The 27,482-nt window shown below is 41.3% G+C and overlaps 1 protein-coding gene and 1 long non-coding RNA gene across 6 annotated transcripts in view; one reads left to right on the forward strand and one right to left on the reverse strand.

The window, feature by feature from the left end:
• The window catches only part of AIG1 (androgen induced 1), a 228,684-nt gene that overhangs the window by 179,599 nt on the left and 21,603 nt on the right, over positions 1-27,482 (forward strand). For all 5 annotated transcript variants that reach the window (XM_045544481.1, XM_045544485.1, XM_045544482.1 and 2 more), the window contains one exon: positions 5,966-6,081. In XM_045544481.1, the coding sequence (XP_045400437.1) occupies positions 5,966-6,081 (116 nt within the window). The remainder of the gene's footprint in view (positions 1-5,965; positions 6,082-27,482) is intronic.
• LOC123633332 overlaps positions 9,604-27,482 on the reverse strand; it is a 46,559-nt gene continuing 28,680 nt past the window's right edge. Inside the window, exon 3 of the long non-coding RNA XR_006733577.1 lies at positions 9,604-9,713. This is a non-coding gene — a long non-coding RNA (uncharacterized LOC123633332). The remainder of the gene's footprint in view (positions 9,714-27,482) is intronic.

Here is a 27,482-nt window from a genome sequence, read left to right on the forward strand (position 1 = left end):
TCTCAGTTTTCTGGTATCAGCAGTCTTCCTATCATTTTAGATCATATTTTGCTAATGCCATGGGCTTTATTTTCAAATCTGGAAATTTCTTCTTGCTTTATTTCAGAATTAAAATTTCTCATTTTTAATCCCGTTTCATTCTACGGTTGACTGAGAGGAAAAAGGAAAAAAAACAAACAAAATATTCAAATGACAATCTGAAGTATGTGACGTTTTGTATCCAAGGGCAGTTTTCCATGTCATTTTTATTTGTGATACACCCATATACTCGTTGGACCTCACAGGGACCCTCACTCACCGCATTCTCCCAGGCAAGTTCTGTCACATCTGTAGCCCTGCCTGAAGCCTGGGTGCCCACAGAATGCAGGTACACACTGACACACACTCACACATGTACACACAGCCATCCCTTTATTTATGATCAGAGGTTGTCACAGGGTTATTAGAAAACATGAAGGCAAGAGCAAGCTCCCCGATGATCTGATCCACAGGTTGCTGCGAGAGCACCCCCAGAGGCCTGCCTGTGCCCTGCAAATACATAGGTGGATATGGGATTGCCAGCTCTCTTATGACCCAGCAAGGCTGCTCACACCTCACATTGAAAAGCTGGTTTTGCTTCCTAGGAAGAAACGATTTTTACCCGGTGTTTGTATGATATGGGAGCAGTACTCTCCTATCGAGAAAGTATTTTGAAGAGAAGGGGAAAGACCAGAAAAATGTCCGTTGAATACAGTCTTCCAATCTTGCCTATTACGTTTTGTATTATACATTCTGATTACCACTCTCAATTCTAGAGAACTAAAACAATCTCAAGAAGTCCACTCATTCATCCATCCCACTTGCCTGAATTTATACCATCACACGGCAGAGTTTTATCCTTCTATTAATTGACAGCAAAGGTCATTTTAAAACTTTTCCTCTAGTATATAGACCGCCGATTGCCATCACAGATAGTCAAAATGTTTTTCCCAATAGCTAGTCCAGATCCTTCTCATGTAGTGAGAACCTGTTTCTTTAAATACCATTACATTCCTCTGTCAGCACCTAAACTTCCTACTGACTCTTCATTTTTCTGGTGAGCATACATCCATTATAAATCAAATAATCTAGTAGTTAGAAGGTTCAACTACAATTTATAAATAATCTACTCCAGTGCATCCAAATATGTGGGCTGTGTAGCTCTGGTGGTATGCAAGATAATTTATGTGGCACAAGAACCTGGCATTTAATAATATTAAATCACATAGTGAAAAGGTAATTCCCTCCGAATTATCTTGCAATCCTTCTAATTCTGTTTAGGAGACTCTTTATTTCATGCCACTGTGTCTTTCATGCTCCTCTGCTACTTACTAACACCCTCACACAACACAGAGAGAGCAGGCCTAGAAATCAGAGCCTTTGACAGGCAAACGTATCTAGCAAAAATTTATTAAGATTAATTCATTTTCATTTTGTATTTTTCGTGGCTATCCTCTATTTATGACAAGTGATAGTCCATTTATGACAGTTGACATAAAGTTTCCCTTTAAATATATTTATTTAAGAAAAAATGTGATTTGAGTTAAAAAAAATTGTTTTAAATCAAGTAACGTGACAGGGCCACCCAATGACCTTGGTAGGCTCTAGGCACTTTGTATTCACGTGTCCCTCCTTACATCAATGAGTGTGTGTGAGCGTGCACGTGTGTGTGTATAACCGTGTGTATATATGTGTGTGTGTGATGCTTGTGACTACATTGGTATAAAGATGAATATCATTTTCAACTCTGAAAGTTCATTTTTTTCCTTCTGATTTTAAAAGAAATTAAAACCTTTTCATGGGCCCCTAAAGGTATTGTGCTCCCTGGCACTGTGTCTACTCTTCCTAATGCGTAGGTCAGTTAGCCTTGGTACCTGCTATAGCAAAACTTTTAACATTAGTTCTTCATGTCAGAAGTTTGAGAAGCAGGAATTTAGTCCTCCCCAGAGGAGGATACCAAGCGTCCCAGATGTGCAAGAACCTGCCAGTCATAGAGTAAGGAGGGACAAAATCAGAACTAGGTCTCAGATGCCAGTTTCCTGATCTTTCCACTTCGCTACGCTGCTTTCTTCCTTTGAGCCTCTTCCACAAAAGCCTTTTTTCCTGTCCCATCTGCTTCAGGATCTTCACATCATAATGAAATCATGGGTTCTTCTGCGAATCCAGCCCTCCGCTCATGCCGTGCGTGTAGGTAACACCACCTGCTGTGTCACCTCTGCAGATAGACCTTTGCCATGGAAGGCCAGTCAGTTCGTGACTGTAGTCACTCTGCTCCATCACAGGGAACCCACGCAAACCCCACTAGGGAAAACATAGAGGATGCAACAGCCCTAAATAGGTTTGGGCTTCTTTTTTTGGACACAATCTTCCAAATGCAGCTCTTTATCAAAATGAGCAACAGTGGATGATAGAGTTTGGGATAGGATCACTACTTATATCTTAGAGGAGGACTTTCTAGGGCAGAGTTTATATGGAAGATCAAGGGTTTATTCCTTGGGCTGTCAACCCTTCATCTTAGCACTTAAAACAAGTCAGACGTTTTCAACACAGTAACTCAGCTGCTGAGGAATTGTTCTCTTGACAATGTACTGCAGAGAACAGTCCGATACCATTCTTAAGAGCCCCCACTGGTAGCCAGACTTTATCTCCGTTTTTGTTTATCCAAAGTGGATCTATATCTACCTGAGAATACTGTTAAGTTTTAAATAGTTTTTGTGGTTAAGGAAATAAAAACAGATCATTCTTGAGTCTGGTTCCAGCCATCTGCAACTGTCATCATACCACTAGCAGGTTCTGACTTCATGCTAGCTGATTTTATTGTTTATAATTATTGAGATAATAATATGCTATGGGAAAGAACACATTTAACAAAATTCATTTTTTACAGTGAAGACTTTTTGGTTTATTTTGAGGCCCAACCAAAAAGTAGTTCTAATCTCTTGAGAGATAATATAAGTAATCTTCAATTATGTACTCCCATAGGTTTATTGATTCAAAGATTATTCAACTCTGATATCTCTTAAAAATATAATTCTAATGTAGAAAAAAGAGCATGGCATTTGGAGGCAGGCAGAGCTGCTTTTGAATCCTACCTCCAGACTTACTAGCCCTGGATCTTAGGCGAGATAATTAGCTTTTCTGAGCCTTTCTTGCCTCATCTGCAGAATGGAGTTCATAATATCCACTTAGGATGTTGTTTTGAAGATTAAATTATCTCAGCAAATATTGATTGAGTACCTCCTTTGTACCAGGCTCTTTTCTAAGTGCTGCAGATACCACGGTGAACAAAACATAAGATTACTGTGCTTATGCAGCTGATGGTCTTAACAGGAGTTCAATATTTCCCTCCTCGTTCTTAAGTCATTAAAGGAGAGTGTTGCCTGAAAATGGATCAGAGCTGTATTTCTTGTACCTGCAGTTCTAAAATAATTATCCCTCTTGTAGCAGATTTAAAATTATAACTAAGCTGCTAAAGGCTACTTAGCTATTCAGCAGGACCATTTATAGATTTTTACCATTTTTTTTAGTACATAAAACTTTAGTTATCTGTAGGGTAACATTTATGTTTGCAATAAATATTTTACATTTGTTAATGTATACTGTTTTGAGTAAATATATTGGCAATATAAATTTTTAGAGGGGAAGTATACATTCTTCAGTGCATGCAGATTCTGAATAAGTTGTTACCTTGCTGTAGAAAAACCTTCTCCTAAGACTGGCCATACTTGCACATTCACGGCTAGCCATAAAGAGATCTTGTGTCAGTGGTTATGTCACTAATGGAACAAGTTGCTCCTTTTTAATGGTGATGATACCGATGAAGTGATCTAGAAAGATCTTTCTTTTTTGACTAGATTTTCTTCCTGGCATGATCAGAGCACATCCTGACCCTCCCATGCATGACATCTGATAATCAGCAACTAGGCTAGATAAAATAATAACTGGATAACTAAGCATATTCAGAGTAGTTACTTATGTAACCAATATTAATTTATAGAAAAATGGATGATTTATTACTTAGTTTGGAGAAATGAATAAGGCAGAATTTAAGAAATTTCCTAACATCAGTGAGCCGGAAATCATGGTCATTTCTGACCCACTCAGGCCATCAGATTAGCATTGTCTTCAGTGTAAAGGTTTGATTTGCAGGTGTATTTTTTTTATGTAAGATTTGGTAAGATAGCCTTATTGCTGGCTATATATTTCACTTTTACATGAATGCACCATTGTAAAACTATTGTTGGCATCCCAAACTGTTTGTGAAATTTCTGGGCCAATGTCATCTGAGATAACTAGGTTATGAAGAGAAACCAGTAGAATAGATCTTTAAAATGCATACTGTCTTCATATTAGCACACACATACATTTTATGTGGTTCCCTTCAGAAATAATTATACTGTTTTAAAACAATAATAATAGGTAGGATGAAAGATAAAGAAATGTAAAGCTAGCCAACTGTGGGATCACTCACCTGACTTTCTGGGAAGGCCACACTCTAATTACTAATGTATTGGCAGTCAGAACTATTACCTAGAGGAGAATGTTTGAAGCAAAGAATGTCTGGTCTTAATGTTTCTTACAAAATCCTGTCTTTCCATTTTTTCTATGAATATAAACAATAAGTTACTTCAAAGATGTTCATCTTGATATCCCCAACATGCCTGTTACCTGCCAATGCCTACCTGCCACCTGGTTCCATTTTGTAAAATACTTATTAGAGTTTGAAAATCATAACATTCAATTTCCTGCCTTTTTCTTGAATGTGCAAACAATACAGCAAGAGCAGGACAAAGTTGTTTTTTGTTTTTTTTATGGCTGTTTTGGAGGTATTAAATAGAATTTAAACCTGCTAATGGGTCAGTTTCCAGTTCTGCCATCTTTGTACTCTTGAGAAAATTTCAAGTGTTGGAAGGTAAACATATATCCTGACCTAGTTTTATCTAAGAAGTTCTTTGTTCCTTATATCTATCCATGAAATTTTAATACCAAGAGTATTTGGATCTTTGAGGGGTTTAAAAACTTGGCTTTCCTTTCTTCTTACCTATAGGTGGGATAAATTTCATCTCCCTCCTGATCCACTAATCTTAGTATCTAGAGAGTTGCCACTGGATCAGAAAAACAAAGGGAATGTTCCACTGAGCTTCTTGGAATTCTGTCTTCAAACATCATTTCTAAATTTATGCACTGCTAGTGCAAACTGGCACACCCTTTTGGGAAGTTAATTTGGCATTGTTTCCTAACCTGCTGCTCATACACACATAATTTGGCACTATATATCAACAGCCTTAAAATCTTTATAGCCTCTGACTATAAAAAACAATTTAATATTCAGACAAAGAGTTCTATAAAAGATGTTTATCATGTTGTTTTTAATAAATGAAAAATTGAAAACCTTTTTAACATCTTAATGTCTAAGACCAGGAATTGGTTAAATAAATCTTGGTGCATCCATATAATGGAGTTTTAGGCAGCTATGGTCAGGGCTGATGTTCTAGAAGAATTTCTAAAACCACATATCAAAAATTCTCATGCTACAATATTGTGATAAAAATTCAAGACAAAATTGCATGCACGGTATGATCTTAACTATGTGTAAGTAATATGAACAAGGAGGAAAAAAATAGGACATATACCAAAATGTTAACATGGTTATTTTTATTCCTTTCTTATGTTCCCATTTTTTCTATACATCTTCCTATGTTATAGAAATTCCCCATAACTGAAAAAACAAAATTTCAAAAATTAAGATACAGAATAAAAATACCAGTGGAGCAATCAATGCACTACATGTCTTTGTGTCGGCGCCATCTCTTCGGTGAGCCATAGACTGCATTCTGCTCAGCATTTTCCTAGGAATTGACAGCATGCATTCTCTTACTGGAGAAAAAAACAATTATAGAGAGGCAATGATAAGAATCTGTGTCACCTAGTCTCTGTTCTTTTTCAGCACACAACGGTTTTGCCCTTTATATTAATCGAGATGAGGACATCGCACCATCAGTATCCCAGCAGGAGCAGCGGACTCACCGCCATATGTACCTTCTCTGTTGGCTATATATTATGGTAAGGACCATGCCTGCTGGGCTTTCTTATTGTATTAGATTTTGCACTGCTAAATTTGGGCGCATATTTCATTATGGATATAATCACTAACAGATTCACACTGTGTGCCTCATTTGGTCCAAGACCTGGGCTTTGTCTCGTTTCCCCAGATGCTTATATTTTTAGAAAGTATATGCCAAACCTCACACAACAGGAATTTGTTGAACAATCCCATGTAAGCAGTGGTTCTTCCAAGGCTACATTTTTCAACTCTTTTTCAAACTAAATGTTTTTCTTGGACACCAGTTTTATTGCTTAAGGGCTTTTTTGCTTGGTATTTTTTTGTTGTTGCTTTTACTGAGGGCATGGGGGAGTTGCAGCAAACACAAATGAGAACAGAAGAAATGACCTCTTAGAGCGATGGCTTTAAATTTACTAGGAAACAAGTGAAAATGTATATTTTCCTTAGTCCATTTAAAATGTATTCCAGAATTACCTATTACATAGAGAATGCACTAAACTGTTTTGTTTTTAAATATTGGGGTAAATAAACTACAAGAAATCTTCATTTGGTCTATTGGGCACAGTTAAGTCTTAAGTGTAAGGTGCCAAATTTATCTGATAAAAGAGTTTTTGCCTGGCAAGTTTACCTCATGTTAATTTCCATTCTTATCAGGTTTTAACAAAATTATCTTAACATAGGGAATTTCTTATTTCTCTTTATAATTCCAAGTTCTCTTTGATATATTAGCACATACAGAGGAGGTCCCCCCTGCCGGCATTTCTGCCTCTTGGGACTCTTTTGTCCTGAGTTCTGGGTCACCGTTCCCGCTTCTAAGCCTGAAGGACTGGATAATGTTCTTCCAAACACCCCTCCACTGTGCTTAATCCCACCAAAAGCCTGCAGCTCTTTGGGAGGCCCAGTCTCCGTGGAGCATTTCGCTCCAGCTGGAGAAGAAATATAAAATAAAGGTCAGTACAGTACTTCACATACTTTGCATAAACAATCACATAATGCCCTAGATCTGAGCAGAAAGGGGATTTGCTGCCAGGAAGTCACACCCTGTGGGTGGATCTAAGGGGACATCCAGAGGATGGACCCCAGAACAAGCGTGGGGTAAAGTTCATCCCATCTGCCACTCCATCCACGTGAAGACCCTTAGCAAGGACTAGGGAAGCATGTATTTTCCTAATCACTTCCTAAGCTTTCTGCCCTCATCCAAATCTTAAACCTTCGACTTTCTATGATTATTTTTAAAAAAAGTTCAAATGATCAGGACTCACAGATGCAATGTGACTAAAGTTATGTCTTAAAAATGAACTTGTATGCTTTATACATATGAACTTGATAGTCAAAATGACTGTTACCTTTCAGATAGTCAAGTAGGGAGTCTACACAATTATTCCAGGGATGCCACAATGTTTAAAACATATCTGGAACTGCCTACAGCACTACTTTAAAAATCAACCCTTTATTCCCCACCCCCACCCCAAATACAGTCTTATTACTTTGCACTCATCTTTGCTTACCTGTGGGAAAGGCAAGTTCTTCACCCGGGGAACTCTGGGTGTATTTTTGGAAATTCAGTTATATGCTGTTATATTATCTGCATCTTGTAGAGCCCCAGAGGTTCAGAAACTATGTGGTTTCTGATGGCCTGTCTTCCACTGTGGGTACAATCAGTCCACATCCCAAAGAGACACATGGGAGATACCACATAGCCTTCATTATAGACCCCCAGGATCCCTCATTAAAATGAAGCATTCCTCACGCTCTGTGCGCCAAGCGTGGCCTGCCAGCTCCGTGTACTCCCTAAGCAAACCGGGACTTGTTTGGACATGTATTTGCATTAACCAGCGAATTCCCTCAGATTTGTTCTGAGGAAAACTTCCAAAGGAGGCTTTTTCCTTTGGTGTTCTGCCCTGGGCATTCATCGCTATGCCAAGAGCTAAACAATGGCCCTCATATCATGTCACATTATATAAATCTAAGGATTTTAAATGTTATCAAAAAGGTACTGGCTCTTGTTCCTTTCCAGACTGTCTAAGGGCTGACATACCAGTGACACAACAGTGAAAGTTTTGGGATATGAAATCTTTTGATAGCATATACCAGTGTTGTAACTGGACATTCCAGAACCTCATGCCAAGATGGAAGAAAGCATTCCTCTTTTCGCGTGCTAATCATGGAATAAATAGACATCTTTTACGATACTGAGTGTGGTTGAGCTGAATCTTTATCTGGGGGGCTTTGGGCCAGGCTGTGTGCCTGCCTCACTGGGACTCTCACTTGCTCTCTAGTCTTACAAGTCTTGCCCCCGTCTGAATCTATTCTCTTCTGGTTTAGGTTGCGAGAGTTGAGAAAGCATGGGATACCCGCACTTTCTCTTGCTGACTGGTTCCCACAGAGCTCTCATGCTTAGTGGCTCCATTTCCCAGCCCCATCTCAGTCCTGCCTGGGCATAGCATTGAAGGCCATCCCAGCCTCGTTTCACCCACTTCTGCCTCCCCATCATGTTTCTCTCTCCACTAGCCAAATGTTTGGGACACAAACATCCCCCTGTCCATTTATGGGGAGCTGTTAACTTCTTTCCTGGCAACCTCCCTTCCATCATGACCCCCCACACACATTTCTCTGCACCCTGTTGGTGGGATTTCCCCTACTCAATGAGAGGATCCATACTGCTTCATGTTGGATACAACACTGAAGTCTCCTTGGTTTCTAATATAACAGCAATTATCAGGAATCATAATCAGTACCATTCATTTGAGCCAGACACTGTGCCAAGTGCTTTCCAAACATTGTCTGATCTAGTTCCCCTAAACAATCCCTTGAGATAAGCATGATCTTGCCCATTTTACAGAGAAGGAAGCTAAAGTTTAGAGAGATTATATGACTTGCCCAGGACAAGCCACTGGACTGTTGCTGGCACTCTGGTGCAAGCCCTGGCATGTGGCCTGAGTGTGCAACGTCAACCGTACCCTCCACTGCCTCTCACTGTGGGAAGAATGACACTAGGGTGAACATGGGAAGTAAGTGTTTGGTTTGGTTTTGGAGAAATACATCAGAAGCAGCCAAGTCTGGTAGCTAAGCCCACTTCCTGGGTTGGAATTCTGGCCCCTACACTTAACCCTTCTAAGCCATGGCTCTCTCAGATGTAGAGCAGGGAGAGGGCAACACATACCTGTAGAGACCATAGAACAATGCCTGGCTCACAGCAAAAAGTCTCTATATTGGCTATTATCCATTCTCAGAAGCTCCTCGACAAAGGCGTGGGTAATGTTTCCTTTCCAAGAGTTTGAGAATTGTAGTTCCTTTTTCTCATTCTGGCTCACTTGTACACTCTTCACTTTAAAAATTAAAAACAACTCTAAAGGATATGAAAATATCATTTTTATTGCTTTTAATTATCATTTTCCATGATTAGGAAATCTTCTAGGGGCCTGGGTAAAATAGGGAATTTTAAGATCATGGGCTCCTGACTGCTATCACGCTCTAGCTGACATACTATACAAGAGAAGACATCTTTGCTCCACAGAGTATGGCCTTTTGGAGCCGAATCTGTTCCCAGGCTGCCTCCCTCCACCCCACAAGCACCTGGAATCCTTGTCTCCCTGCAGTTCTGCTGCTGCCCATGGCTCTGCTTTTCAATCTGCAGGACACAGAAAGAGGAAATCAACTCAAACCCTAGAAAATTTACATCCCAAGGACTCACCAGAGGTCTCCTCTGACCCAGGGAGTCTTCTTTCAGCCCCTGGCCACCCCTCCTTCCCCTGGTGGCTTCTCATTCAGTTAGAGCCTGCATGAGATCTCAGCAGCCGTGGATAATACCTGCTGACCCCTACACGTCAGGAGCGAGTAGGTGTTAGCAAAGGGGATAAAATGGATCCTGAGAGTTTCTTCTTATGAATAAATATTTCTTTTCACTGCTGTGAGCTTATTTAAAACAAAACAGAGATTTCTGTTGTCTCAGGGCCCTAATGGTTTTAGATAAATTCCATATTCCAAATCTCATTTCCCCAAATGTGTTCATTGAATAACTTTCCAACACAGAAAGTAAACCAAAGTAAAATCAGAACGAAGTATGATCTTCCTTTTGTGATGCAATGCTAAATTATCTCATATCAGAATTCTGTCTACCACCAAACTTGGTTCTCTCTCAGCTGGGCAATTGCGGGTTATTTTTTGTTTTCCTGTTGAAACTTTTCTGTTTTCTCAAGTTTCTGCTGGAAACGTACATTTTTTTTTTTTGCATGTATTATTTTTAAACACGAGAAAAAATTCTCAAAATAAAAATAAGTGTACTCAAATTCAAAAGTCTTAGAATTTTTAGCCATAACAAGTAAGATTTTTAGCATAAAATTTGTACCCTCTTCACTAAGAAAATGAAATTTTAGGCCACATAAGTCCTTCCATTGGAGCCAATGCTTCTTCACCAGTTAAACAAATCTGACCAATAGGTAGTTGTTCTTTGACCAGCAGATGACATTTTTCTCTGTTCAGCTTGAACCTTTCAGGCCACCGTAGCTGCCTACACGGTTGAGTTTTACGTCTGTAATAGCTCAGGCGAGTTTTCCTGATTTTCTGGCATTGGAGAACTGGGTCCAAGCTGAGCAAATAAGGTGATGAATATGGCACAGTCTGAAGAGAGTTGTTTTTCTTGGAGCTTTTAAGAGACAACCAAAAGACTCTGCTCCCTTCCCGGTCCCCAGAGCCATCCAGGCTCCGCCATACCTGTCTTCCCCATGCTCCTGCCCCTGCCAGGCTGGAAAAGGGGGAGAGGGTCTTTGCAGTCTTGAGTTTTGGGTCTGGAGGAGCCACTGGGGAAGGAAGCGCCTCTCCATACTCACCAAAGCCAAGTATGAGACATCAAGAGAATCCTTGGGGATGAGGCAGGAATCGCATTTAGGAAGCAGACTTGTTAGCCTGCCTGTGCCTCCTGCCTGAGCAAGGAAAAGAGCTTTGGAAGCATATGGCAGTGTGGAGGGAGAGGAAAGTGTAGAGCGGCCTGTGATCCCATCACTGTCTATGTCCAAGATGGATGAGTTTCTTGTGGATCGGGTTTGACACAGAGGAACGTTGCTGGACTTGAGCTCTCTTGATGGTGGCCCACCCTGGGCGAGGGGCTCCCAGCAGTAAGAAACTATGGGGAGGCCAGACGCAGTAGCCCACGCCTGTAATACAAGCACTTTGGTAGGTCAAGGCGGGAGGATTGCTTGAGGCCAGGAGTTCGAGACCATCCTGGGCAACATAGTGAGACCCCATCTCTACAAAAAATAAAAAACATTAGCTTAGCTGGCATAGTGGCATGTGCCTGTAGTCCCAGCTACTTAGGAGGGTGAGGTGGGAAGATCTCTTGAGCCAAGGAATTTGAGGCTGCAGTGAGCTATGATGGCACCACTGCACTCCAGCCTGGCCGACAGGGTGAGACTCTGTCTCTATTTAAAAAAAAAAAAAAAAGGAAAGAAACCCCTGGGTGTGTCGCCATGGGCAGGAGCCAGGGAGTGTTGGAGAGGTCCAGCTGGAGCCAGCCAGATCCCTGATGTGAGGCAACTCTTCAGAGATCCCTGTAAACCTCACACATGTGCACCCTTTGCAGAAGTGAGCGGCATCTGGACTTCAGCCTCGCAGCACTGATCGGTGGGAAGTTGGGATTAGCCAGAGAAACAGGGGCAGCCCCTTGCACAACCATAGGCGATGAAATCAGGGGATAGTCCTCCTCCTTCCTTTTCCCCTCCCACACCCCCAGACAGGGAAGAGAATTCCCAGAACCAGGCCATGCCCTCCCCTTCTTCTTCAGCATCCTTGAGTGGGTGGCAGAATAAAAAAGCAAAACCCCCTCCCACTCAGGGCTCCAGCAATAAGCCTGGTGTGCTCAAGGAAAGCAGAAACCAGTGTGTCAGTGCAGAGTGAGGAGAGTGAATGGAGATTCCTGGGGTGGGGGGAGGATCCTTCAGGGACGTCTAGGCCATTGGAAGGACTTTGGCCTTAATTCAGAATGAAATTGGGAGTCATTGGAAGGTTAGAACAGAGAATTGATCTGAGATATTTTAAGGGGTCACTTTGGCCACTGTGTTGAGAGGGACTGGGGCAAGGATGGCATAGGGGGAAGAGAAGGGAGGCTACAGAAGAAATGCTGGAGAGAGATGCAGTGGCCTGGCCCCTGGTGCTAGAAATGGTGCTGGTAGGATTCTGGACGTATTTTGAAGGTAGAGTCAACAGGATTTCCTGACCAAATCTAAATTAAACTCCAGACTCAGCCCCTTTAATAATTTTTAACCTCGGTATAGAAGGCAAAATAATGCCCACCCACCCACCAAAGATAGCCACATCCTAATCCCCAGAACCTGTGAAAATGTTACCTTATAGGCGCCTGGCGAAAGGGACTGTGCAGATGTGATAAGTTAGGGACCTTGTGTGCGAAGAGTAGCCCGCATTGCCCAGGGGGGGCCGTCTAATCACAGGCGACCTTAAGGATGGAGAGCTCCCCCCAGCTGTGGGCAGAGAGCGCCCTGACTATGGAAGAGCAGTTAGAGCGATGCCTCGCGGAAGAGACTCAAACTGCGGTCGCTGGCCTTGAAGCTAGAGGAAGGGGGCCCTGAGCAAGGTACCTGGGCCACCTCAGAAACCAAAAGAGGCAAAGAAGCAGAATCTCCCCTAAAAGCTACAGAAAGGAACGCGTCCTGCCGACATCTTGATTTTAGTCCAGGGAGACCTATGTTAGACTTCTAACCTACAGAACTGCGAGATCAATTTGTGTTGTTTTTACCCACGAGGTTCGTGGTAATATGTTATAGCAGCAATAGAAAACTAGTACTTGGGCAAATCACTTAATCTTTCCCCATCTGAAAAAAAAAAAAGATGATGATGCCTATGAAGCAGGATTGTTGTGAGAATCAGGAAAACGGGCAGATGATGTCCAGCACATAACGGGCACTCAGTGCAGTGGCCATTGCTCTTCTGTTTCTGCACCAGGAGTGCTCAGTGTCTGGGAGGCTGAAATCAGCCCCTTTCTGCAAGTTTCTTCCCTCAATACCCTTACTCTGTGAGGTAGAAGTCCAGATCTTTGAAGTCAGATGCCCCTTGTTCAATTTTCCTCCTGCTCTAGGGTCCTTGAGCAAATTACTTCTCTCTCAGCCTCATGGATACCATCTTTTAAGTGGGAAAGAATACCTGCCTCCCAGAGTTTGAGGATTCATGAGCACATAGTGACACTCAGGAAATGAGAGGATCTTTCCTTCCCCCCAGGCAACAAAAATCCTGAATGCCCGTAGAGTCTCCATGAGAAAGGTTCATTTTCTTTCTCTCTCTCTCTCTTTCCCACTACCCTTATTTTATTTTCATTGTATACTCTGCTCTTCTTATGGGTTTTGGTCCTACTTTATAGGATTTGTGGCTCCTCGTAACATATTAAGAATGCTAAAGAGTTTTTGGAAATTTTCTTATGGTTCGTGTATTATCTCCAGAGCTCTGCTTTTCCCCTGAGAATTGCGAATGCATGTCATTGCTTTCCCATTATTCCAATCTACTCGTTTTTATAAGGACTTTGTTGAGAGTGGATTGTTTTATCATCTTCTAAGGAGAAGTCTGTTTGGACTATTGGGGTCTGGACAACTGAGAGTGAGGCATGCCCTCAGCCCCTCAGAATGTGCACTTGGATGTTGGTCAAATCCGTTCTGCATCTGAACAGCAAAGGCTTATGTATATAACCCATCTCAATTTCAGGTATTTATTATTTTGAGGTTTTTCTCCTCCTACCCCCAGCGGCTGCTTCTCAGATATTCTGGGAGTACATGAAGAACTAGAATCCCCCACATGCTATTAACTTTGCCCCAGCCCCAAGTCATTCTTGTGTGTGATCCTTCCCACACTCCCCACTGCCCTGCAGCCAGATCAGCCCCACACTTTCCCCATAGTCTGCTGGGGTCCCCAGAGTGGTGCTGCTTGGTGATCTCCCCTTGGATTTCTCCAGCCCTCTCTGTCCGTGCCCCTCTACCTCCACCTCACTCCCCAGCCCTCTCAGCAGATGGCCTGGCCTTGTGTTTCACAGAGAAAATAAAAGACTCTGAACAGGGACTCCTTTGATTTCCTCCTGCAAACATCCTTCCTGCACCCATCCTCTCCCTGCCGCCTGGGACAATAGGGGCAGGGCTTCTCCACCTTTCGACAGGCAACGCTTCCTTCGGGGTTCTGCCCCATCTCCATTCTCCTGGGCCTTCATCCGTGATCATCACTTCATGCTGCTGTTGCTTCAGTCTCCCTGCTAGATCCTTCCAATCAACATTTGAACCCACTCTAGACCTAGTCTCTACCTTACAAAAATTGTTCTTCTAGGAGCACCCCCCTTTTATACATCGAGCTACTGCCCTGTCTCCCCACTCACAGCCAAATTTCTCCAAAGAGTCATCTATACCATCTCTACTCTCAGTCATGCATTTAAGAGACAAGGTAGCACAGTGGATGAGAGAATGGATTCATGAGCAAACTGTCCAACCCTGAATTCTGCTTCTGCCATATGACTTGAGCAAGTCTATTTCCCTCTCTGGGCCTTAGTTTCTTCATCTGTAGAATGAATAATAATAATACCTCCCTCAGCAGGTTGTTGTGATCATTAATGTTAACCTTTAGTATATGTTTAGCATATAGGACCGTACCTAGCACAGAGCATGTACTGTGTTAATATTAACCCACTCCAATGTGGCTTAAGCTTGCATTACTTTAGCAGAACCTTTGCTGATGTCACCAGTGACTTCTCTTTTGCTGAATTCATGGAATGCTTTGCAGACCTCTTCTCAATTGACATTTCAGCAATTTGAATACTAAAACATCCCCTCTTCCTGAAACACTCTTTTCTCATGACTTAGGTGATACAACACTTCTTTCTGTTTTCCTCTGGTTCTCAAGGTGATCCCTCTCAGTTTCCTTTCCTGACTGTTCCTACTCCCCACAAACCTCAGTGTTGGAGTTCTTCTGAGCTCAGCCCCAGGTCTGTCTTTTACTGCCTACTCTCCCTGGCTAACCCCATCTACATGGGTTTGCAACACCTCTGTTCCAGATCTCCAGCCCAGACCTCTCTTCTCTGAGCCTCGTCCATATCTACTCTCATAGCAATTGCAAACCAACCTCATGCCATACCTGATTGCCCCATCCCACCCCCAAACCTGCATCCCTCTGTCGTCACCCGCCCCCACCCAGTTGTTCATGCCAGAAATCTATAAGATGTCCTCAACCCATCTCTCCTGGGCCTACTCTTGGCAGCCACTCACCAATTTCTGGCTTTTGCACCTCCAAAGTACATTTAGAATCTGCACTTTGCTCCATCTCCAACACCATGGTCCAAGCTTCACTTCTCTCTCCTGACCCACTGCATAGAACTGGCCTCCCCCACCCCACCTCTGTCTATCCACAGGGTCCTTGAGTGATCTTTTAGAAACAAATATTAGCATGCCACTCCCTGGCTCTGAGAATGAATGACTTCCCGTTGCTTCTGGGGATAAAATCCAAAATCCCTTTATGTGGCTTAGGGGCTCTGCATGTCCTGACCCCTGCTGACCTCTCTGCCCCCATCACCCTCCTCTTTCCCTTTTGCTTGCCAGCTCCAGCCACAGTGGCCTGCTCTCTGGTTGTCAGGAGCAGTAAGCGCCTTCCAACTTCAAAGCTTTCACTTTCTCCACACCCAGCCCTCCTCCCCGCCAGCCATGTTTCCCACCAGTGTTAACTCCAAGTCCTACTCATCTTTCAGGCTTCAACTGCACTATGTTTTTCTCAGGGAGGACTTCTCAGATTCCCCAGACTTGATTCAGCTTCTGTGTGCTACACTATGATGATCCCCTGTTCATGTCTGCCAGGGGATTTTAAAAATAGTGTAGTTTTGTGGTTACTTGATTAATGTTTTTTTCCCCAAAGTCTGCCTCCCAAATTCCCTCCCCTCCCTACCTAGAGCAAGAGAAAGATCAGCACTTGAGATCTTAAAGAAAATGAACAGAGCTTCCCTGTCTCCAGTATTCTAAGGTTAATCCAAACACATTTTCTTTAGACGTCATGTCAATCAAAATGTCAGAGAAAATATTCTTAAGATTCATTATTTAATAAGAGAAATTGTGACAGTGCATGAGTTTTGAATGCAAGCAAAGTAGGGAACATGAATGTGTGTGTGTATACACATACACACCTCTCTCACACTTAGTTCAATAGTAACCCTGTGGGTGTTTACAATACCCCTGCCATCCATTTCTCTAATATTGAATTTCAGCTTTATTGTTTCTTCTCCCACCTGCCTGATTCACTTAAATTGCCAGCTGAAGCTGATCAGCTTGTAGGAGAAACCTCACAGACCGCGTTCCCTGCCAGGGTGACATCATATATAAGACATGACCCCGTTCAGGCAATAAAAACATTTCAAGAGGAGGAAAGATTCATTTATTAGCAAAATTATAGCCTCTTCATTTCCCTAAGGTGAGCCTTATCGATGTCTTTGAGAGTATGAGAGCATGTTGAAAGCTCAGAACATGTGCTCTGGTGGGCTGCATGGGAGGGGGTGTGTGAACATCTTTGCAGAGACCCCGGGCCTCCCCGCCCTCTCCCCAGCAGATGGTTTCCACAGCTGGCAAGAACTGGCAGGAAACCAGTCCCCAGGCATGTGGGTCTCCCGCAGCACCAAGCAGAGGCACAAATTAAAAACTGGTTAAAAATAAACAATTCAGGTGAGGAGATATCTGTGCCAGAGTTGAGCTTATTCTTCAAGAGTCAATACAAATTTCCAGCCAAAATAACCTCTTCTTTGCAATATAATGGAAATGGCAAGAGAAACTTGAACTAAAATAACCATACAAAACTTTGGCTTTATGCACTTAGATAGTTCCATTTCCCTAATTATTTTCAAAGGAAGAGAAGCAACTAGCTTAATTATTATTATTCTTATAATATTTTAATTCTCCCCAAATCTGGAAGGTCTGGGTACCTGGTGACTAAGGACAAAGTTCATTAACACATTAACTGCCATATGAGTTGTATTTAACTCACGCCAGTTTGAGCCAGGGGCCTCATGAAGCACATGTAACTCACAGGTCCCTTTACCTTGGGGGCTGCATGGTACACAGGCAACTCACTCTGCCATGCTGTAGCATACATGTTCCGTGATGGGTGGCCCCCTGGGCAAAATCCTGCAACTGGTTTGTGAAAATTTTACCTAATTTTTTTTTAATTGGAGGAAAAGATATAAATCTATTTAACATGTATACCCAGCAGCCTTCAGAATGAAAACTCAACTCTGATGTTCTTATTGTTACAGTTAATATTGACAATTTAATTGCATATAACTCACAGAAAACAATAAAAATAACACATTTTTTATTAAATTAGAAAGGATCATTTTGTTTTTGAAGTTTTTATTCTATTTTTGTGATAAAACACCATGGCCCCAAGGAAAAAATTTTTTTCTAGTGTGGCAGTCAATGTGTTAATTCTCTCAAACAAGTGTTTATTGAGTGCCTACCAGGTATCAGGCATTGTGCTAGGTGCCAGAAGGAAAGAAGGAAAAGGCTTTGGCTCTGCCCTCAGGGAGCTGGCAGCCTGTTGAAGGATACAGGGAATTAAAAAGCAATTGTCATACAGTTGATAAGGGCTATTTGTAAGAGGAGAAATACACAGGGATCTGAGAGTCCAAAGGACAAAGGACTTCCCCTAACCCAGACTTAGAGGTTCATGAAAGGCCTCCTAGAGGAAGTGACCAGTGATGTGTAAACTGCTTCTTTGAGGGTGGATAAGAGTTAGCCTTATGAAGGTCCAGGGTAAGAGTCTCCCAGGCAGAGAAAGGAGCTAGCCTAGAAGCAACAGAAAGGAAACCATAGTCAGGGAGCCAAAGAAATTCAGTGAACCTGCAGCCATGGTCATGTTGTCCTCCTCCAATCACTACAATGTGAATTCCACCTCGACTCTCCCCACGAAAAGTGTTTTCATTGTACCTTTACACAGCGTCCTTCTTTAAGCTGATTCTTTGGTGGTTGATTGGCTGGTTGGTTGGCCTGTCCATTTCCTATGTCGCTGTTCCTTCTCAGCCTCCTTGGAAGGCCCGGTCCTTCTCCACACTCCCTCATGCTCCAACCCTCTTAGCAAGCTGTTTTGCACTGCCTCCCATCCATTTCCCCCTTCCTAGCCAAAGAGTTTGTTTTCAAATGCAGATTTTATTATGTCAATCCTCCTACTTAAAACCCTTTAATAGTTTGTTTTTTTCCAGTTTTGGTGTTTTGTTTTTTCTTTTTTGGCAGCACTTTTATTTTTTCTTGCACAATGACGTATCCTGGGGCTGTGATATTCTCACACGACAGTAGAAAAACAAGATGTGTAAGTCATCCTCAAAAGTTGAGAATTACGTACAAAAATCTTACATAAATTAAAACAACGCATAAATTTACAGATTCAAATACAAACCGTTTTGCAACTGTAGTGAGTAATTTAGCCCCATGACATTGTGCTGGAAAAGCATTGGATAAGAAAGAAAATGGAGTCCTAAGGCTTGGATTAGCTGTGTTTTCTACCTTTGCAGGAAGACTCCAAGAAAGAAGTGACAATTCATTCATAAATTTTTGCCAGTCTCTGGAGAAATCCAGGAATTCTTGTTAGTGCTTTGTTGGGATCTGATCAAACCCTATAGGAGTGAAGAGTTCACAAGACATTCAATCAGCCAAAGAGCCACCATATCAGGCCAAGTCCTTTCCACAAGCATGTTACCCTTAGTCTCCTTTACCACATAAAGTTCCCAACCACATGTACTAAACTTTAAACCAAAGGGGTGTAAAGAATTTTAGAAAATTTATTATAAAGAAATAGTTAATTTGAGTACAAGAAATAGTGCTATTTGCCTATCATACAAAGACAGGCGTCTTTTTAAAAAGGCATTTTCCACGTAGATGAGTCTAACATAAGATGTATGGCTCTGCCAGGGCAAACTTACACTTGTGAACTAACTCCTAACTGTCCATTTGCAGTGGGCAGTGGACAGGCCAAACTTGTCAGAGTCCTGCTTGCTGATTCTCACCTGCTGAAAGGTCAAGATAGTAGCCACACACAGTACTTGCACTCAATGGAGGAATAATCTTAATTTTTATTGCGGTTGGTTCCAGGGCTGTGACATCTGTCTGTGTTCGAAAGTCACTAATACCAGGATACATGGTAATACTACCAGATCAGATGGTGCATGTTGTGTTGGCATATAGATCTTTTCCAAAATAAATATCACATCTCAAGGTTGACTTGGAAGTGCTCTCATGAATGCCACTAAGTCCATACTTCAGGAGGATGGCTGGAAAGAACATCTGGATTCACGACCCTCTCTCTCACTGACAAAGGTGATCAACTGACTGGCTGTCAGGGAGCTCAGAGCTCTTCTCCAGGAAGGACAGTAAGCAGTGGTAGCTCCTGTTTGACATTCAGAACAGGGTGATACCACTTATCCTTCAGATCATGTGCAATTTTCTTCTCTGCTGTGATAGTGAAGCTGTAACTTCAGAATCTTTAGGAATATTCTTCCAAGTCTCAGATAGCAGGGTCCAAAAATAGGATGACATGGGACAAGTGTAATTTTCATAGAAGGGCATTGTGTGGATGCCACCATCACCCCACTCTGCAACACCAGCGGTGTGTGACCAGAAGCTTTCAGGAACAGAATGGCTGCGATAGCAGCACACATAGCTAGGCCATTGAAGGTGTCCAAGAGGATCTGTGACAGGTGGCCTTGAAGTTCAGGGGAGCTTCATTAAAGTGAACATGGTGTTCCTCAGGAATCTCACTATACATGATATGATGCCAGATTGCTCCATCTCACCTGTTAGGAACAGAGCCACAATGAATAGGATTCTTTGGTGGCAGACACTTCTCTTATTCTGGGTTCATCATCCATGTGATTATCCTTCTGTCCCATCCTACCATGGCCTCCTGTGTCTTGGACAATGAGTAACAGAAGGCACCAGGTATAGTGGGTTGTGTCCTCAGGAGAGACAGCTTTGCTCATGCCTGAACCATTGTTGAGGGAAAGAGCAGTGGGCTTGTGATTCTTCTTAATACTTCCACTTGCTACATGCACATAGACAGAGAAGAGCTGGGAATGGAGTGAAGGGGGTGTCTGGAGAGCTTTGCCTTGCCGGGATCCTTACCGAGGCCCTGCCTACCATCCACTCCACCTCTTACCACATCTACCTGCCCTTTACACTTCAGTTTCTTTCCATCCCTCCGGAACTATGTGATGGGTAATTTTATGTGTCTGCTGGGCTAACGGGTGCCCAGAGAGCTGGTGACACATTTCTGGGTGTGTCTGTGAGGATGTTTCTGGAATAGGTTGGCATTTGAATCTGGAGACTGAGTAAAGATCACCCTCACCAATGTGCATAGGCATCACCCAATCTGTTGAGGGCCTGAGTAAAGCAAAAAAAAAGGGAGGGAGGGCAGATTTGCTCTCTCTACTTGAGCTGAACATCCATCTTCTCCTGCCCTCAGACAATTGGAGCTCCTGGTTCCTGAGCCTTCGAACTCAGTCTGGGACTTACACCATTGGCTCCCTGGTTTTCAGGTCTTCAAATTTGGGCTGGAACTACATCTCCAGCTTTTCTTGACCTCCAGCTTCCAGACAGAAGATGGTGGGACTCTTCAGCTTCCACAATCACTGCAGTAATCTCTCATAATGAATCTCTATCATCTATCTATCTATCTACTATTGGCTCTGTTTCTCTGGAGGACCCTGCCTCACATACACACCATGCTCCTCCTTGCTCAAGACATTCACACCTGTTTTCCCCACACCTGACACTCTTTTCCAACCCAACCCTTAACCTGTTGAATTCCCATATACCCTTGAATTTTTACCTTAAACATCATTTCTTCCAAGAAACCTTCCCTGATTCCCCAGCAGAATTTAGGTCTGTGCTTCTTCTTCCCAATAGCTTATTTGGAATACTCCTTAAATGTCTGGCTTTCCATACAGGTAGTGAATTCCAGAGCGAAAGGGCTACTCCTCTTCTGTTCATTGCTATATTCCAACCTCCTAGCAGAAAGTTTGGCTCAAAGCATTGTTAGATGCAGAAATGAATGAATGAGGAAAGGGTGTGGGCAAATTTTAAGGTTTGGTGCCAGCAAACCAAGTGAGTAGTTATCTCTTGGCTTCTATTTTCTTTGTGATGTGAAATTATTTAAATGTGAGAACTAGCGTGGTGAGATGGGAGGAGTTTTGTTTGTTTTGTTTATTTAAGAAGAAATGGTATAATCAACCCATACTACCCATCGTCTACTTTCAACCGTTATCAATATATTGCCAAACTTGTTCCATCTATACCTTAACCTTGTTGGATTTTTTTATAGAGATATAATTTATATATCATAAAATTCACCCCTTTAAAGCATACAATCTAGTGGTTTTTGGAATATTCATTAAGTTGTACAAACATCACTACTCTCTAATTTCAGAGCATTTTTATCACCCAAAAAGAATCCTTATACCCTTTAAGTTCCTATTCCCTCCTCCCCTAGTCCCTGGCAATGACTAATCTACTTTCTGTCTGTATGGATGTGCCTATTCTGGACATTTCAAATGAGTGGAATTATGGAACTTGTGGCCTTTTGTGGCCAGCTTCTTTCATTTAGTATAATGTTTCCAAGATTCTTCCATGTTGTAGCTCATATCAGTACTTTATTCCTGTTTATAGCTGAATAATATTCCATTGTGTGGATACACCACATTTTGTTTATCCAGTTATCAACTGATGGACATTTGCGTTGTTTCCACTTTTTGGCTACAGATGGAAGTTTGAAGGTATAAAATACCCACATGACTAAAGGGAAAAAGAGCTAACAGGGAGGCAGAAGGATTTCAGGCCACTGAGTGGGCCTAGTGGAATTTGGAGACCACAATATATGTTGCACAGACATATAACTTATGGCACCCAAAACCCTTCAGAATCAAGCTCTTCCTCTTCCCAGACCTCCACACATCAGCTCTCTAAACCACTTGTAGTTCCAAGAACTCACCTCTGGCATTTGCAAGTGTTTTTCTCTCTGCCTGGACCATTTTCTTCCAGGTCTCGCCACCAATCTATCCTGGAGGCTCAGATCAGATGTCCTTCTTCCAAGAAACCTTTCCTGACACTCTGAGCCAGTGTTACATACCCCTTTCAAGTATTCCCAGGGCATCCTCCAATCATCCCATGATAGCATTTCTAACTTTGCTTTGAAATGCCACCCCTGTGCCACCACTGGGCTAGAATCTTGTGGGCAAGAACTATGACATTGACTAGATTATCCCCCAGGCCTCCAATGGGGGCTCCTGCCTAAGAGGGGTTCAGTAAATGTCAGAGGAATAAATCAATGAATGAGTGGTGCATAGTTTCAAAAACATGAATCCATGAGGATAGAAGATGTTAAGAACTAGGGCAGAATAGGAATGTGGGTATCTTTCCAACATATTGGCAGTTGAAATTCCTTAAAGATGAATTTTTACACCTTCAAAAATAAGTGAGACCTGGAGTAATTAATGTTTGTCAAAACATATTTATTTGTATTTCTGGACAAGTTTTTCATCAAAGTGGAAAATAAATCTTTCAGAAATATTAGCTTCACGATTCTCTCATTTTCTTTCTTTGCCCACATTTGGTACTCTATTCTTGAATGATGATGTCTAGAATAAAACTATAAAGAGACAAGAGGCTGTTCACCCAGGTGCACACAGGAGAGAAGAATAGGATACTAGCCAGGATTCCAATTATAATTTATCAGCATTAGAAATGACCCCAATAGTCATTGGAGGGGTGAAAATCTTTTTCAAAAGAAAGAAAACTACTAATGATATGCCTCCCCCTACTCATTACTTTCAAAGAATTAAAAGATTTTTTTTGTTAACTAAATTAAAGCTTTTACCACATGCATGCCTAAAAATTACTAAATTATGGAAAAATCAGGGTTTTTAATAGTATATTGAGTTCAAAGGGATATTTCCTAGACTTGACCAAATAAATCTGTCTTTAAAACAGCCACACATAGGAAATACAGCTTCATTTTAAAAATTGTATACTGAAAGCCTTAGAATGAATTTTCCTTTGAAGAAGGTATCATGTAGAAGAAATATCTGACACATACAAATTAAGTGAGGACGATCTACTGAAATGTACCTGGCAATGATCTATCTTCTTAGTTCGCTTTTAATAGTTTATTTCTAAGTACATGCATCTTTATGCAGCTTGTTTTTACAAGAGACAAATAGTGGGAGAGGTCCTTAAATTGACTCTTGTTTGCAATCCAAAGTATATCTTAATACAAGTTCCCCTGTGCTTATCTAATAATGAGATTGGACACGAAAATGCCATCTCTGATTGCAATGTTCAAGGTATTCATTAAAGTTAATGATCAGTGCTCCTGTATAGAAGCTTTATGCCTAATGTTGATTGGCCCTTTATTGTGTGGCATTTGCTAATATTCAAGTAGCAAGGAGCTCACCACAAAGGCCATCAGGTAGGTTTCCATGGTAGCAGTCTTTCTTTTGTTATTCACATTTGTAACAGAGACAGTATCCAAACTCACCATGTCACTGCTTAATAAAAAGAAATAGAATACTGGTAATGCCAATAGAGTCAGGAAGCTGGTCTCTGGGTGTGACAACAAGGGCAGGCATGATGTCTCCTCAGGTTTTTTTTTAGGCAGCTGTCCACTAAGCAAGCAGGACTAGTGTCCCTTTGATCTTTTATACTGTTAATAACCTTCAATTGTCTTGTATTATTGCTCTAGGGACAAATAGAAATCAATGATGAATAGAATAATTTCATCAGTGCTTAATCTTATGAAAGACAGTTTGTAAGAGTACATTGTAAAAACTATAGAAGAAAAAATTCTACTTTTTAAGATAGAAGGGTAACATTGAGGAAAGAAAATAGCTTTGGATTTTGTTTACCTTGTGTATGTGTTCGCTTTTCTCAGCAACTCAACACCTGGATTTGCTCATTGTCTTTATTGTCTAAAATAAGTGCATTCTGGTAAGTGTCACTTCTCTTTGGTTGTGAATTGATTATTTGAGCTCCCAGTAGCACATGGGAGCTTTATTATGCAGCCTGTCTTGTTCTGTTCTGAGGTCAACAGTGAAGTCAACTAGTTCTCAGTCATTCAAATAAAGAGAAGAATTTACTAAGGCTTAATGTCCTTCTGTTTTTCATTCCTACCAAAACATCATTTCTGCCACTCACTCAGGAGAGAGTAAAAACTGTAACTCTTAATTTCATTTACCTTTCTCCTTCCTATAGGCTAAAAGGTCTGAAAACATTTATGAATGGGTAGGTCTTTAGTGCTTCTGTTTTAGCTCCTTTGATTTGTGAAATTTCCACAAGGTGTTATATGGCTTTCCCTTGTAGTTTTAGCATTCAACATAAATGGATTAACTGGGTATAACATCCATGGGGGTGTGTAAAGTTTCTGCCATATATTAAATATATTTTTAAAATACTATTTAAAAAAAAAACTTCGGTTGGATGGAGAACAGAAATTAATAGGGATGGGAGTATGATTTTATCCAGTGAGGCAGAAATTTGTCCCAGGATTGAGATGGAAGAAATTTAAACTCAATCAAGGGTTAAAGGTTTCCAGCGTGCAGTTGTTGTTATGTCACCATTAGGGCGGATGATGAGAGAATGTGGACTTTCCCAATGGAGGGACAAGATTGAGATCAGGGCAAGGGAGAGACTGAAGGTCGGCAGGGCTGGAAACAGGAGGGCTTACTGATCAAGAAGAGGTCCCCAGCAGAGGACTCTGCATGGGCAGGAGCAGCCGCAGAGCCTCCAGAGCCAGGCCATAGGAGGAGCTGGGCCGGCAGTTTCCTCCACCGCTTCCAGAACCCCAATAGTGAGCCAGGCCACTCTTGGAAAAAGGAAGATCCTTGATTGTTTCTGGAGTGTGCAAAGCACTACCGTTTTCCCATTTAATAAATTATCAAAAATCTAACATTTTGCCTGTTTAATGGATAAAAAATTAGAATTGTCCTTCATTTTGAATGAAGTCACCAGTGTTGAGGTGGAAATACTCTCTACTTTTTTTCTAAACGATCTTCTTCATGAACTTACCTTCATTTGCTGGTTCATTTATACCAGAAATATATACAGTGCTCACTACAAGTTGGTTGTGCTAGCTCATAGAGACTCAAAATTGAATGAGACCCATGGTGAAAAGCCAAGAAAACGTCTGTGTTTCTGGAAAAGGGAGTGAAAAATGTAACCATTTTGAAACACACACAGAGCATTCTTAATAACAAAGGCCTTCTTGGAAGGGGAAAGACTTTACCAGAGCTTTATACAGCTGGGGGAAGTGAAATTGCCCAACTCTAGGTCTCTCTAGCTTTCCTTTCTCACAGCCCAGGGACACAGGCTCACTAAAAGACTGATATTTAACCATAAGATTCCAAAACACATCCTCTTCCCCACATCTAACTGCCACATCAACAGGGCTTCAGTATAGTAACAGCGATTGTAATTGAAAGAGCTGCAAGACACAGATGCTATTTAAGGAGTTCTTAGGGAAACTCAAAGACAAAGGGAGAGGAAAACAAGGGCACTAAAGGCAACTGAAATGTCTGCCACCAATGGCTATAGCAAACATGAAAACAGCACCAGTCATAGTCAAACTATTATAAAATCTCACACTAAAGATCTACTACCAGATACATCAAGTTTGGCCTTCAGCAAAAAAAATGACAAGGCATGATAATAAGCAAGAAAAAAATACAGTCTGAAGAGACAAAGCAAGCATCAGAACCAGATATGGCACAGATTTGGGGATTATCAGGCAAGAAATTTAAAATAACTGTGATTAATATGTTAAGGCTCTAATGGTAAAAGGAGACAACGTGCAAGAAGAGAGGGGGTATTGTAAGCAGAGAGGTGGAAACTCTAAGAAAGAATCAAAAGGAAATGCTACAAATAAAAAACACTAACAGAAACGAAGAACACCTTTGATGGGCTCATCAGTAGACTAGACACAGCCAAGGACAAGTGAGCGTGATGACTGGTCAGTAAAAACTTCTCAAACTGAAATGAAATGAGAAAGAAAAATGAAAAGAGTAGAACGGACTATCCAAGAACCGTGGGTACAATTTCAAAAGGTATAACATATATAAAATTGGAACCCCAGAAGGAGAAGAGAGAGAGAACAGAGGAAAAGAAATATCTTAAGTAATGATGGCAAAGAATTTTCCAAAATTAATGATAAACACTAAACCACAGATGCAGATTCAAAAAGCTCAGAAAACACCAAGCAGGATAAATACCAAAAAATGCACACATGTCATATTCAGGCTACAAAAACCAAATCCAAAGGGAAAATCTTGAAAGAAGCCAGAGAAAGGAAAACACCTTTACTCACAGAAGAATGAGGAAAAGAATTATAGCATACTTCTCTTCAGAAACTGTGCAAACAAGAGGAGAATGTAGTAAAATATTTAAAGTATTGAAAGAAATAACCCATCAACCTAGAATTCTATATCCAGTGAAATTATCCTTCAAAAGTAAAGAAGAGGTAAAAATTTCCTCAGACAAATAAAAGCTAAGGGAATTTATCTCCTTCAGACCTACCCTAGAAGAAATGTCAAAAGATGTTCTTCAGGGAGAAGGAAAATCACGTAAGTCAGAAAGGTGAATCTACATTTTAAAAAAAAAAAAGAAGAAGAAAAAGAGCACAGAAGAAATAAAGGTAAAATAAAATATTAGATTTTTAATCCTTAATTGATCTACTAGAGAAGTGTTATATAAAGTTATAATAGTAACAGTTTATTGAGTGATTAGAGTATATGGAGAAATGAAGTAAATGGCAGTGTTGTTAAAAGGGATGGAAGGGAGGAATTGAGGATACCCCATTATTAGGTACTACTGTGGAGCAATATAATGTTATTTGAAAGTGGACATAGATTTGTTGTTAAGGTATATTGCAACTCCAGGGAAGTCCTAGGAAAAAATGCATAAAAGTACTTCTAAGAACTTAGAAGTATACTAAGAGAGGAGAGAAAATAGAATCATATAAAATACTCAACTTAAACCAGAGAAAGCAGAAAAGTGAGGGAAGGATTTAAAAAAAGAAATAGAAGCCAATTACTATAAATAGAAACTATAATAGTTACAAAGATGGTAGTTATTAATCCAACTGTATCAATAATGGCTTTAAATGTAAATAGTCTAAATATACCAATTAAAAGACAACGATTCACTCTGGTTTGCTGAGGGGGAAGGATTGTCTGAGGTCAGGTGTTCAAGACCAGCCTGAGCAAGAGAGTGAGACCCCTGTCTCTACTAAAAATAGAAAAATTAGCCAGGCATTGTGGTGCATGTCTGTAGTCCCAGCTACTTGGGAGGCTGGGGCAGGAGGATCACTTGAGGCCAGAAGTTTGAGGTTGCAGTGAGCTGTGATGATT

This window comes from Lemur catta, chromosome 2 (genome assembly GCF_020740605.2).
Source record: "Lemur catta isolate mLemCat1 chromosome 2, mLemCat1.pri, whole genome shotgun sequence".
NCBI classification, from domain to species: Eukaryota; Metazoa; Chordata; class Mammalia; order Primates; family Lemuridae; genus Lemur; species Lemur catta.